The 14,325-nt window shown below is 40.1% G+C and overlaps 1 protein-coding gene across 3 annotated transcripts in view; it reads right to left on the minus strand.

The window, feature by feature from the left end:
* MAP3K7CL (MAP3K7 C-terminal like) overlaps positions 1 to 14,325 on the minus strand; it is a 43,976-nt gene that overhangs the window by 20,877 nt on the left and 8,774 nt on the right. For 2 of the 3 annotated variants that reach the window (XM_008064460.1, XM_021715753.1), the window contains one exon: positions 7,058 to 7,119. In XM_008064460.1, the coding sequence (XP_008062651.1) occupies positions 7,058 to 7,119 (62 nt within the window). Of the gene's footprint in view, positions 1 to 7,057; positions 7,120 to 9,841; positions 9,991 to 14,325 lie in introns of those variants that run through there. The other variant, XM_008064461.1, reaches the window with a different exon arrangement.

Here is a 14,325-nt window from a genome sequence, read left to right on the forward strand (position 1 = left end):
AACATGTTCAATTTAAAAACTGAAAAATAATTTAAAAGAATGCCTGTGAGAACAGGGCATAGTGGCTCATGCCTGTAATCCCAACACTTTGGGAGACTGAGATGGGAGAATTGCTTAAGCCAAGGAATTTGAGACCAGCCTAGGCAATATAGCAAGACCTCATCTCTACAACAAATCAAAAAATTAGCTGGGCATGCACTGTAGTCTCAGCTACTCAGGAGGCTGAGGTGGAAGGATCGCCTGAATCTAGGATGTCGAGGCTGCAGTGAGCCAGGATTGTGCCACTGCACTCCAGCCTGGGTGACAGAGTGAGACCCCAACTCAAAAAAAAAAAAAAAAAAATGCCTGCAGTAAACAGATGAAAAGAATAAAAGTTAACACTATTTCAATTCTCATTGCTTGATTTTGACTATACTTGTAGAGAGATTTTTATAGTTATAATCCCATGCTGGGAATGGATAAGCAATAAATAAATGCTTCATGTTGATAGTTAATTTATTTTCACACCAGGAAGAGAAAATTCCCTTGCTGTTTTCTCCATAATTACACTACATCCTCCGAGGTTTTGGATATACTTATCCCACATTCTTGCCCAAAGAATGAAAGATTATAACCCAAAGAAAAGGAATTTAAAGATAGTTGAGTTGAACAATAAAAAGATAAAGACATTCTTCATGTACTGGAGCACAAATTATTTTATTTTAGAGTTCTGGAGTACAAGCAAGGGTTTGTAACATAAATAGGCTGCATGCAGGTGAAGTTTGGGCTTCTAGTTGGCTCTTTCTCACGCTGGTAATAGGCCAGGTGCCCATTGTGTTGCCACCTACCCCCTCTCTCCTTCCTCCCTCCCTCCCCTAGCCATGCCCTGAGACTGCTGACCCCACCCTTGCTAGAGCACGCATTCTGTGTGATCACAGAAACAACTTTTCAGACACAATGTGATAGTATCTGGCCTACTACACACAACACAGTGAGTTCTAAGGAGATTAAATTAAGACATTCTCCTAACAGTGTCTCAAGCCAACATTGAAACACATTTTTCCAAAACACAGATTGGGTCTTGGATGAGGTCAGAGCCCAGGAGGGGACACTTCCTCCTCACTCCCTTTCCTCCACCTCCGCCTTCACCCGCTGCCGCCAGAGGATAGAGCTCGCAAGGGCTCTAAATTACAGAGCAGTGCTAGGAAGTAGCTCTGGTATCCGCCCCAATCACCAGGACCAATTTAACAAGATGAAGTAAGAGAGAAACCACGGGGTCCTGTTCCAAGAATGCCAGCTTGAGCCACACCGTACCATCTCTGCTCTCTGCCCGAGCCATCAGTTCGCTGCAAGCTCCTCCTGAGTGGATTCCATCCCCTGGAAAAGGCCCCGTGGGAAAAAACCCGGCCAAACATCCCTCAGCAAGGGGCAAAGCCGGCTTAAGCGTTTCCGTTTTCTACTTGGCTTGTTCAAATACTACTGGCTCGTCCACTTAAAAAATGTAAGAATTTAATTTTCCTATCCCAGCTTTCCACACAGAAGATATATTTAGAGAACTAAACATTCTACAGTCGCTGAATAGACTTTGTACTTATTCCTTGATGCTCAGTGTTACCTATTTCAGGGGGGAATGGGGGTGTCTGACCTAATTTTATGTTACATTTTAGTGTCTCAAAATTAACAGGCAAAGTTTGTTAAAACTGACAGGATGAACATTTGCATACCTAACCCTGAATTGTACCCCACATCTTTAAAATAAAAGAAATTTTTTTTAAAAAGAGGAAAAATATAGTACAGGCTAATTCTGATATTTAAAAACTCTACTGTCTTGGAATTTTAAATATCTTGAGAGTTGATATTTCTACAGTCAGTTCTATATATGCCTATTTTATAGTTCAAGTGAGCACTAGTAACTATACTGCATAACATATATTATATCACATTGGAGCAACATATATTTAAGTCATTTTTTTTGATATAAGCAAAATAAAATGGAGAACTCAAGTGTACCAAACTTTTCCAACAAGCCATACCCTAATGACCATTGAGCTTCTCATATCCAAAAAAAAAAAAAATAGTGATAAAGGTAGTATTGAAAAGCTCCAAGGTGTGTGTGTGTGTGTGTGTGTGTGTGTGTGTGTGTGTGTGTGTGTATGCTTTCTATGTCTACACAGCAGCCAAAGAACAACTCATATTTTTGAAAATGTGTATGGCAGAGAAAATATCAGCCATTTTCAGTGCTTTGAGACTATTTCCTAATTGCATTTCCAGATGGATGTTAAAGACCAGTGTAAGCCCGGGCTCCATGGTTCAGCCCATAATCCCGCGCCTTAGGAGGCTGAGGTGAGTGGATTGCCTGAGCCTGTGGGTTGGAGACCCGCCTGGGCAACTTGGCAAGATCTCATCTCTACAATAAATCAAAAAATTAGCCGAGTGTGGTAGCGTGTGCCTGTAGTTCCAGCTACTTGGAGGGCTGAGGCGGAAGGATCGCCAGAGCCCAGCAGATCGCGGCTGCGGTGGCCGGGAGCGGCCACTGCACTCCAGTCTGGGCGACAGAGTGAGGCTCCAACTCAAAAAATAAAAATTAAAATTAAAAAAAAGACCAGTGTAGCCTATCTTCAATTTCCATCATTTTCATTTCCCAGATATCAAGTGATATATTGATGCAAAACTTAAAAGAAGTTTCTAGAGAGTCTGCTCGGATAACAAGATATTATGCTACACAACTGAAGCTACAGAATTGTTTATTTGTGGAGGTGACATCAGTTTCTGAACTTATCAGACTGTCTGAGAAAATGCAAGTTCAGTGTGTACCACAGAGACACCTGTCACTGTCATCTCAGACTACAAGGAAGGACTTTAGGAGGAATTGAAACTATTGTTCAATTTGTTTAAAAAAAGTCATGTTGTTTTCTGAGCCCCTTGGTTTAATGAAAAGAAGAGCACAGCAGAACTTCTATCCCTAATGCGAAAATCCAAGGAGATGCTTCTTTTATTTTGTTTTATACAAATATAAATAAATACTTATTCTTAAGTATTTCATTCAGTAAATAATTTCACAAGGGAAACAAACTTATAGTAATTGAGCAATTATTTGGCCACATTAGATCTACTTATTACTATATTTAATTCCCACAACAACAATGTGAGATTGATGTTATCTCCAGTTGAGAAAAGTGAAGCTGAGAGAGAGTAAATAACAGGCTTGAAAAAAAGAAAATCACAAAACTAGCTGAGATCCAAAACCAGACCAATCTAATTCTAATACCTATGTTTCAGTTATTGTAATTACCATTATGACATTTATTACAGTCTACTTGTTATCATGTCCTCTACCTGATTATAAGAACATATTTCTCATTCCAATGCTATTAAGACCACATTATAGCATAGCTTTGGATTGCGTATAAGTCAAACCACAGTTTCCGAAACATAACAGCATGATTAAGCTGTAAGACAGGCTTGGTCTTGACCCAAACCCTGAGATCATGAAAGGATTCCACCATCTTTCAGAATACAGAGAGAGGAGTCAGTCATTACCTCTTTTTCAAACAGAAAAAAGCTGAGACCTAGAGAAATTAATCGTTTTTCACTTATTCTTAGAAACGGAAGTATAATTGGGTCTCCTCTCTTCTGACTGTGTGGTCTAAACTAGATCTACCCAATACTGCCCCTGATAAGCATGGGGAATTTTGAAACCTAGTTCCAAGAAAGGCATCTGCACGAAATAGAATCAACCTTCCCTCTACCCCTGGGTGGAGGCCTAAGGCACACAAATGAACATTGTAAAGGGATGTTCATTTTAACACCTACCTTCCCTTGAGGTCTCTTGCTCAACATTTTGCATTAATAGAGACATCAAGAGCAATGTTTGTCACTGCTATTCTTACACAAGGCTTTTTTTGGCTTCTGTGAAAATAGAAGCACCACAAATTACATGCTCAAACATGTCCACATTCTTGGCAAAGCAACAGAAAAATCTTGGGGGTCAAATCGGTGATAGAGTATCCACCAAATAGATATTTTATAGCTATATTTTATGAACTACCAAAGAATGTGTAATGGATATGAGAAGGTCAGAACAGATTTTACAAGGTTCTTCTATAACTACATTGTTGCAACCTTGCAAGCTACAAACAAAAAATTCTCCACCTATTAAAGTAATTTAAGTAACATTCATATTCCATACAAAGTGTAAGGCAAAGAGGGAAAGAGGGAATTTATTTAGACCACAATTTGATCTCAAGTTTCTCATCTGCAAAGTGGAAGCACAATAGTTAGCCTACATAATTACTAAAAGGATCAAATAAGACTCTTTGTAGGGAAACACCCCTTGCCTAGTATGAATATACTTAATATGCCTTGGTGAAGTCCAAGGGTTTACAGAGAGTAAGACTGGCAATCATCACCTGGCATCATTTATTTTTCACTAGGCAAATTTTTAAGGCTCCAGTAGAGGTAATCAGGAGTCAGTTCTTTCTCAAACAAATAGTGACAACTGAAAAGCACTTCATATGCCTTTGTAACACAAATGGTACTCTCCGTAGCAGATTATGATAGTTGATAAAATTCCAAGCGCTATTACTCTGTGATGAAAGCACATGAGACTGACTATAAAGATGGCCTGCTCCATATAATGAATTGCTCCTTTTGTACATAAAGCATTTTTATTGCTTTCAATACAGAGACTTCCCGCCGCCAAATGGCTTAAATGTATGTGCTTATGCTAGCATGGAAACAAGAATCTAACTTTAGATGGTGTTTTCTCTTAACTTTCTTCTTCCAGCACTCACTGTCCTGCTCTTCAGTCACTCATGCCCTGGAGTACAGAATAAAGATAACAGGCAACAGCTTTCTACAGAGGCAGTCCTACCCAAATGTCTTGACAATTGGTAAATGTTTGTAACAAACTCACTCATATCCTTCACTTAACAAACGAGCCCTTAAGTGCACTTAGTTATATTGCTGGTAACATCCTCTCTGTTCACGGAGTGGTAAAGCAATTTTAAGGGGGGGAAAGCCCAAATCCCGAAGCTAGAAACTACCGCTCAACTGTCTAATTCATTAACGATCAATAAAGATGAAATAGTCTCATTAAAGTAAAATAATTAAATAGATTTAATTTCTAATAGATGTCTAGTGGAATTAAACCTATAAAATTCAAATGAACTTAGTGATGCTTTAAGAGGAAAATTATCTGGATAATTGCCAGAGGTGCTGTGAATCCTGTGGAGAATGATCCATGAACCAGGGAGATTATTACAGTTCCCAAAGGAAAAAAAAAAAAATGTTTTCCAATACAAAAAAGTAGAATTAACGATCCATAATTTGACAGGGGAACAAGAACCTGAATGTGCTTCTACTGTTTTGTTTTCAAAACATGCTTGCCCCTTATTCTCACCTGATTCCCATGATAATAAAATAGCTTTGAGTTAACAGTAAAATAAAGGGAAAAAATCTGTGAATGGAGGAAAAACAATTATTGTTTCACAATCTCAACTACACCCCCAGCAGCACATAGACAGCTCCTCTGTGAGGACAGAACCTAAGCATGGACCATCACATGCTGTGCAAGCAGGCCAGAAGGAAATGCAGAGAAAGGGCTGAGTAGTTCCCCATGCTAAAAAGAAGAGATATTGGTGGGGGTAGGGGAGAGAGAAAGTAAGGTTAGATATCAGGACCCAGAAGAACTAGGTTGAAGACCCTACTTGTGGAACAGGAAAAGAGGGGGATAACATGGCTGATAGTTGGAGAGGAAATTTTAGGGGATAACAGAGCTGTCTTTCGACAGTTGCATGGTGATAAGTATAACCCTCCCACTCCCTACACAATCTTCAGTAATACCTCCATAAATGATACTGCTCTGTTGAGTGGGCTTTCTGTGGGAGCGCTGTGACAATATCCAGGACAACTTCAGGGGTGAGAATGGGGGCTCTTCCAAGAGGCCAGGCCATACCAGAATTGCCCTGGGTTGGTTTTCAGAGACCACCTCAGTAGTAGAGCATCAGCTCGTCAAACCCGATCTAATTGCTCCAAAGTTTTTAACTGAGTAAATGAGGCACTTAGATAAGAACAAAAAGGAACACTATCTTGGGTTGCACAAGGGTTCATTCTTGGTTCTTCCCACCTCTGTCAAGGGCTGTCCAGGAACCAAATCCCAGACTCAAATGAATTTAGGACACCAAACACATCCACAAATGAAAACAGATGCCAGGTATAAGATAATAGGGAATGTTAGGATCTGTTGGAAACTGGTAGTTACAAACCCCTCCTAAAGCCTTCAAAATCATTATTTAGGAGGAAAGAGTGGTGACCAAACAAAACTTCTATGTTTAGAATTCAAGACCCCTATTAAATTTGTCTAAAGGTGACTGCAAAGTTAAGTACTCAAGTGAATGGCTGACCCAAGGCCAGCATCCAAGTATTTTGGACAGAACCTTTCCCTAAAGCCATCTTTGCCTGGAATCACTATGCATCATCTAAAGAAAATTAAAATGTCTTAAATTAGCCCCTTTCAAGTAGTGTTATGTTAAAATAAGATATTTTTTGATAGATCATCCAGAAACTCTTTTCTCATGAATCATATCAGTTTTCAGAAGATTTAACTTAATTATATACCATTAAAAGTTGTCAGAGAAAGGGACAGGAAATAGGGAAAGAAAGATCATTTCAAAATTCTAGCAAACATGACAAATTTTCTCTGCCGTTTATTGCTAAATCACTAAGCCAAAAACCAGAGCCAAATTGCATCAGTCTGAAGACCCCCATAGCAAAAAAAAAAAAAAAAGGCACCAACCCTTTTCTCAGACTCTAGAACTCCTTAAAAACAGGAGTTTTAAACTTAAAAAATTCAATTTGCTTGATGTTCTGGTACCATAGCCAGACACCCAGACAGGGGCATTTCATGAAGTCTTCCGCTTGACTTTGGAGCTCTAGACCTGTGAACCTTGATGACTTTACCACCCCCCATTCCCCCCACCCATGTCTGAGTCAGTCTCTCCCAGTTAGGCCACCACCCAGCTTACTATACTTTATGACATTAAGGAAGAAAGAAGAGACACTTTAGAAAAACCCTTACCTGTAGCTGCTGGTCTAATTCTGGAAAGACCAAAGGAATGGAGTCTTCAGGAGGTGTATCATCTAAAACATGAAAATAAAATGATTCTTCACTCTAGAGCCCTTTCGTACATAAAAGTCGCCCTGCTTGGACCATCCTTGGATTCACATAGTTAAACCATCAGTATGTACTCTTTCAGTTCTTTTCATCACTTCGGTTGGAGACAGACAGAATGTCAAAGACATTTTGCTCCTTTTTTTACACACAGTAGCATTTTTCTCATTTTTGTACACACAGAAGCATGCAGGGCTTAGTTGGGCTAACCAAATTTTACAAACAAATACCAGAATCTTCAGATGTTCAGTCTGGTAGGTCTCTAATGAAGAAGAACTACTTGTCTTTCAATACTCCTTCATTGCCCAAAGCCAACAAATATGATATGCAGGAAAATGCTTTAACAAGGTGCTAATGAGGTGACCAGAAGAATCTCAAGGGGACAGAAGAACATGTCAGTGAAAAATAGAAGCATTTGTCTGCTCCCAAGAGCTGCAAGCTTTGATGGTACTGCCCTCTGCTCTCACCACAAACCACCACTAACAGGCAGTTAACCAAAACTTGTTCAGGGTTATACTGGGTAGCAGGCAGCAACCCAAACAGGGTGGATCTTCCCAAAGCACCAGGCAGCACTCCTAGCCTGAGGCAGAGTTCACAGTCTTATTAAGGGAGAGCCAGAAAGGCCTCCTGAGCAAGTGCTTAAGTTGACTGATGGGCCATCGGCAGCTGTTGCTGGACCAGAAGATGCAGTTCTCAGAAGCAATCGAGGAAACCTGACAGATATTTGGCCTAGAATATCCAGGTTACCCCCAAGTCTCTTCAAGAACATACTGCTGACCCAGCCCCAGTGCTACAGAACAGCCCCCTGGTGGGCAGAACCTCCGTTAGCTCTAGGCACATTCTGGTTCTGAGGGTCCATGGGCCATCCATCTCCAATCTCTACTTCAATACATATACAAGTTCATATACATATACCTTACATATGCACATATGTGTATGGCACATGCGCAAAATAAAAGCTGAAAGTATAACTTAAAAACCAAAGCTACTTTTTTTTGAGTTGGGGTCTCAATCTGTTGCCCAGGCTAGAGTGCAGTGGCATGTTCACAGCTCACAACAGCCTCGAACTCCTGGTCTCAAGCAATTCTCCTGCTTCAGCCTCCTGAGTAGCTGACACTACAGGTTCACACCACCATGCCTGTCTTTTTGTGTGTGTGTGTGTGTGGAGACAAGGTCTCACTTCATTGCGCAGGCTGGTTTTGAACTCCTGGGTTTAGGCAATTCTCCCATCTCAACCTCCCAAAGCTGGGATTACAGGCATGAGCTACCGCACCTGGCCACAAAGCTATTTTAAATTATAATAAAGCAAGGAAAGAGAATGTTTTTTATGTTTTCACTATCATAATCAAATGTATTGATAAAAACTGATGAATGTTCTTTTTGAACTGGAGGAAGCGATATGGGCCATATACAATGCAGAAACAAGTATCCCCTCCCAACCCAATGATAGCACAGTCCAGAATAAAATGCAGTACATGAGGCATTCCTGGCATCGAAGAGATTACATTCTGTTGAAGGCATCAAAGATAATCACCAGAAAGATAATTCAAACAAGGATACTAACCTCTGCCAATAGCCTCAAGGGTCACTTAACAGCCTCTGGCATATTTTAGTCAAAAGTAGTAGTAGTAGTATAATAATCTCATGGAAAAGTGCCTTAAAACAATGACAATGCATCACAAAATTTGAATCTATTTTGTATCTGTACCTGTGCCAGACAATAGATACCAAAGAGTCCACTGACACTACTTCACTTTAGCTTTGCAGAGAAGTGAAAACAGAAATTTCCCAAGACACTTGCTTCAGACTGGAAGACAGTCTTCAGAGGAAAATGGAATCCAATCCCCAAGCCCTTTGAATACTGTCTTACTACTCAGACTAGAAATGACAAATTCTGCCAATTACTGTTGCTTTTGATATCCACCCTATCATCTGCACAGAATTGGACGAAACGCAGAAATAGATATTTGTCATCACTGAAACTTTAGAAGTAGACTTCATTATAAATCCTATACTTTGTAAAACTGATTCAGGTCTTAAGTGCATTTTACGTCGGTACAATTTCAATAACCTAGACATCATAATTATTTGAGATCATTGGGTCTAAGGCCAAAGTGATTTGGCACAGATAAACGGAAAGATATTATAATTGGGCATCCCAACCCTAATAATCAGAGGTGAGCAAGCACTTGTTGGAAGGAGACCACTTCCATAAAGTATGAGAACAGACAAAACATTCTAGAAGACAGCCAAGAATGAAACCCAAGGCTTTCTGAGACTTAATCTGCCTTAGTCCCTGTGGAGTCACACTCCTTTCTGCTTAATTATAAAAAAGAAAAAAAAGGTACCCATTTGCTTTACTACAGTTATATAAATAGCAAGTACCTGGTATGACCCAGAATTAACAAGGCCCGTTGTGGAAATCTCCATCATTATTTATAGTCACACCATGTCGAGTCACACATACGTGACCTACTAACAATTCTGCAGATCAATGAAGACTTAAGATTGGACTCCTTGAGTTGAAATAAAAGTCTGATTGATTAACATAGAAATCAACATACAATGGAGGTCTTGGAGAGTCAAGCAAAATAAGTAAGAGTTTTGTTAAAGAATAGATCAAGTTGGATTAACCCAAGCAGGAAATAGCAGCGGAAATAAGAAAACCAAAGACAGATGTACGGAGACGACTAAGTCTGAGAGCCAGGCCTGTATTTCACTGCTCAGTGCCATCTGGTTTAGCTGGCATCTCTACCAGTCAGAAATTTCAGGGCTTGTGAAGCTGCTTACAAAGCTGCCCCAAGTTGATGTGTGGTGTGTTTACTTTTAAACAGAGGCTGCCTTCTTTGACTGGTTTTAAAAATAGGCAAATATTCTAAAAGCAGGATGATGAATCACAGGATTGGCCCAAAAGGAAAGAAGGAAAATGACTCAGGCAGACTAGTAGCACAGCTGTTCCACAAACATTTGGCCGAATCGTTGTAAAACATTTTGACAGTGATACTAGACGGAGTTCCTGAGAGCAGTTAAGTTTGTTTTGACAATTCCAGAAACACAGAGTAGACTGTACAGTAGCTGTGCAAGAGACCCTTTAGCAAATTTAACTCTTTTCTAAAAAAAAAAAAAAAGAATAGATGCTAGATATGTTTATAATGGGACAAACTCACAGTGTGAGCACATTTTATTAAAATTTATTTATCGAATATTTATTGAATGCCTATTATGTACAAAGCAGAGACTGAGACTCTGTTAAATTGACAAATCCCTTTATCATGTTTTTGTAATGCATTAAGGAAGTAATTTGAAAATTTCCCTTTCAAAATTGTACTCAGGGCTAAATAGTCCAAGAAAAATATATCCTAAGGAATTTTATAAAGGATGAAATATAAAGGAAAGAATTAAAGAGGAAGCAGATGTTTACTGCCTATTTGGCAAACACAATGTGACTAAGCCAATGGTTCTTAAGATAGAACTTTCTTATTGGTATCCCAACCATTATGACATATCTTAGTATATTTGGTGACCGGCTCCTCAGCATCTATTGAGCAGTTGTTGGATTACCCTTGTGATTATTTTATTTACAGATTTTTTTTTGAGTAGGAGTCTCACTCTGTTGCCCAGACTGGAGTGCAGTGGCATACTCACAGCTACCAAAGCCTCGACCAGCTGGGCTAAGGTGATCCTTCTGCCTCAGCCTGCCAAGTAGCTGGAACCACAGATGATTGCCACCAGCTAACTTTTTTGATTTATTGTAGAGACAAGGTCTTGCCAAGTGGCCCAGGCTGGTCTTGAACCCCTGGACTCAGACAATCCTCTTGTCTCCGCCTCCCAAAGTGCTGGGATTACAGGCGTGAGTCATTGCACCCAGCTACAGATTATCTTAAATTGGCTCCTCTGTGTCTCTCGATGAATTGGATAAATGGTATACATTAAGTCTATAATCCAAATCCTCACTGTTATTTAGCAAGGAGAGCTATGCAATCAGAGTTAGTAGAAAATACTGAAGTCAGAAGGGACAAAGCAATCATCTGTTCAGGCCCCTTAGAGTAGCACTAAGGATGATGGTCCCAAGAAGGGAAAGGAGTCACCCAAGACTTCACAGTTAGTGGCCCATATAAGGCTAAGGGGTGTCCCCCAGCCCAGAGTTCCTTCTGCCATACTACCCTGTTCTTCCTCCCCTTCTGGTCGAGGGGTTCCCAGACTTGTTTCATGAACTAGTAAAATTTTTCCAAAATATTGGGAATCATGCCTTAGAGTATTCAACTTCTTATTTACCTAGTGAAGAAGTTTCAAAAACAACCACCATGTATCATGAGTACCTCTTTATGACAGAAAGAACATTTTAACATCAAAATTATAAGACAAACACAATCATAGAATAAAGGAGTGGCCATTACATTGAATAAATTTAGCTTTAGCAAAAACAAACACATACCCAAAAAGCTTCACTACTGTGTCCTTATTTCTTTTGTTTTATATCAGAGAGACAAAAACTTCATCAAAGCCAGACTAGGTCTGTAGACCAGCATGTGAGAACCTCTGTTCTAAAAAGCATCTTGACTGGACTTTGTAATCAGTTCTCTCCCACTCCCACTATGCTCGCCGTCATAGACACAACTTGGTCTAGGCTGGGAAACCCTAAATCTTTGCTAGAAAGCATTTAGACTTTCACACAGAAGAAAGGACTTCAGGAGAGGAGGAAGCCATACTCAGAGGACATTCCCAAGCTCACCCTACTCCCCAACCAGAATGCAAGAGGCAGCCCTGCCCAGAATCCACTGATTCTGTCTGGCTTCATAGGTATGCAACCCATAGCACAAAGCCCCACATCTAGATGGGCCCTGCACTTGGTTGAACGCTTTGCTACAGTGTCTTGAGTTTCTTAATAATTTTTGAATGAGAAGCTCCCTTCTTTTCATTTTGTACCATGCCCACAAATTATGTAGCTGGTCCTGCCTGCACTTTGTCCTCCGAGTACTGGTGTCCTCTAGGACACCAGGAACAAAGTGGCACAAGGCAAGTGAGTTTGAGCAGTGACTTCAGTGCCAAGGCTCATACAAAAATGTTCCTGGGAACTGCTTGCCTATGAAGGCTCCTAACCACTAAGAACACAGTGAGTCAGTATGACAATCAGTAAGACACAGACCTGCATTTGAATCTCAGGTTGACCACTTTTTAATTGATGAATGTAAACAATCAACAGCATCTCTTTTTCTCAGTTTTTCTCCTCTGCAAAATGGGAATGGATGATACCCTGCCTTAGAAACTTGCAATTGATGAAGAAATGTTTATGTCAAGCCCTTAGCCTAAAACCCAGTATCTAGAAAATAACAGGTAATAATAAAGAATGCTTCATAAAACTGGTTAACTTTTCTTTTTTCTTTCTTTCTTTTTTTTTTTTTTACCATAAATCTGACCAAACGGGTTACGGGAAGACAAGGCAACTTGTGTGTCTATATATGTGTAGTGGTAGGGGTTGTGGGCATTTTTCTTCATCATTTGAATAATATAAAGAGAACACACAGGGTCAAGGTCACTTACTCTAATTACTTAGTTCTCCTCCTGCCAGTTAAGGGAGATGTCTCCAGTACAACCATCACCTCAGGTCTGGATTTACTGCCTTCATTTAAATCTGAATTTAAGAAGAATTTTCCCTTTGCTTCCCTATCAAAGCAAATACTTTCTATAAGAAAGATTGTAAAAAGTTAACTTATGCATGAAAGGTCTCTGAGTACTTTCATTTTAAATCTAAATTGAGATTAATATTTTATTTTTAGAAATAAAATAAATGATATAAGGCTGCCAACCCACATTCCTAATATACCAAAAAAGTTTTATTTCTTGATACTAGGTGCTTGCTAGAGCATCACAGTTGTGAGACACATCAAAAGCTTTTTAAACTTTACTTCCAGCCAGGCTCAGTGGCTCAGCCTGTAATCCCACACCTTGGGAGGCTAAGGTGAGTGGATTACCTGAGCCCACGGGTTCGAGACCTGCCTGGGCAACTTGGTGAGACCTCATCTCTACAATAAAAAAAAAAAAATTAGCCGGGCGTGGTAGTGCACACCTGTAGTTCCTGCTACTTGGAAGGCTGAGGCAGAAGGATAGCTGGACCCCAGCAGGTCAAGGCTGCAGTGGCCAGGAGCAGCCACTGCACTCTAGTCTGGGCAACAGAGTGAGACTTCAACTCAAAAAAAAAAACAAAACTTTGCTTCCTGCTTATTAAACATTAGAGATATTAAGTCTTTATTATAAGACTGAGAAGTCTTTATTATCTATTGGATTTTCAGGGTCCATACAATTAAAATATAACTATAGAGATTGATGTGGATATGAATATGGATAAAGACTGAGATTTCATATGACTCCTAGCAGATTGTCCGTTCTTTATAATGACTAAACATGATGTTACCTTAACTGGTTCCTAAAATTATCAGGCAGACAAGATTATGCATCAATAAACTGAACAAGCCGGATGTGGTGGCTCACACCTGTAATCCCAGCCCTTTGGGAGGTGGAGGTGAGAGGATTGCCTGAGCCCGCAGGTTTGAGACCAGCCTGGGCAACACGGCGAGACCTTGTCTCTACAATAAATCAAAAATCAGCTGGGTGAGGTGGCACATGCCTGTAGTTCCAGCTACTTAAAAGGCTGAGGTGGAAGGATTGCCTGAGCCCAGCAGGTCAAGGCTGCAGTGGCTGTGAGCAGAGTGCCACTGTACTCCAGCTTGGGCAATAGAGTGAAACTTCAACTCAAAAAAATAAAAAAATAAACTGAACAATGTTTCTCTGCAAAAATAAACCTGATTCAGTTTAAGGACAGATGTTATGTTTCTTGGAAACACTGCCTAGTCACTATTATTGTAGCTATTATTTTGTGAATCTTATCAATTCATTCTACTGTCAGAATATTTTGACTTACTTGGCTTATAACATACTCTTCCCAAAACAGCTGCTTCAAGAAGAGCCTACTGAAAGTACATTTATTCCTCAGCACACCACCAAATAAAATTTACCCCTTTTAAGCCAGGCTCAGTGGCTCAGCCTGTAATCCCACGCCTTGGGAGGCTGAGGTGAGTGAATTGCCTTAGCTCACAGGTTCGAGACCCGCCTGGGCAACTTGATGAGACCCCATCTCTACAATAAATCAAAAAATTAGCCGGATGTGGTAGTGTGTG

The sequence above is a fragment of the Carlito syrichta genome, unplaced genomic scaffold (genome assembly GCF_000164805.1).
Source record: "Carlito syrichta isolate Samal-C Ts95f unplaced genomic scaffold, Tarsius_syrichta-2.0.1 Scaffold307345, whole genome shotgun sequence".
NCBI lineage: Eukaryota > Metazoa > Chordata > Mammalia > Primates > Tarsiidae > Carlito > Carlito syrichta.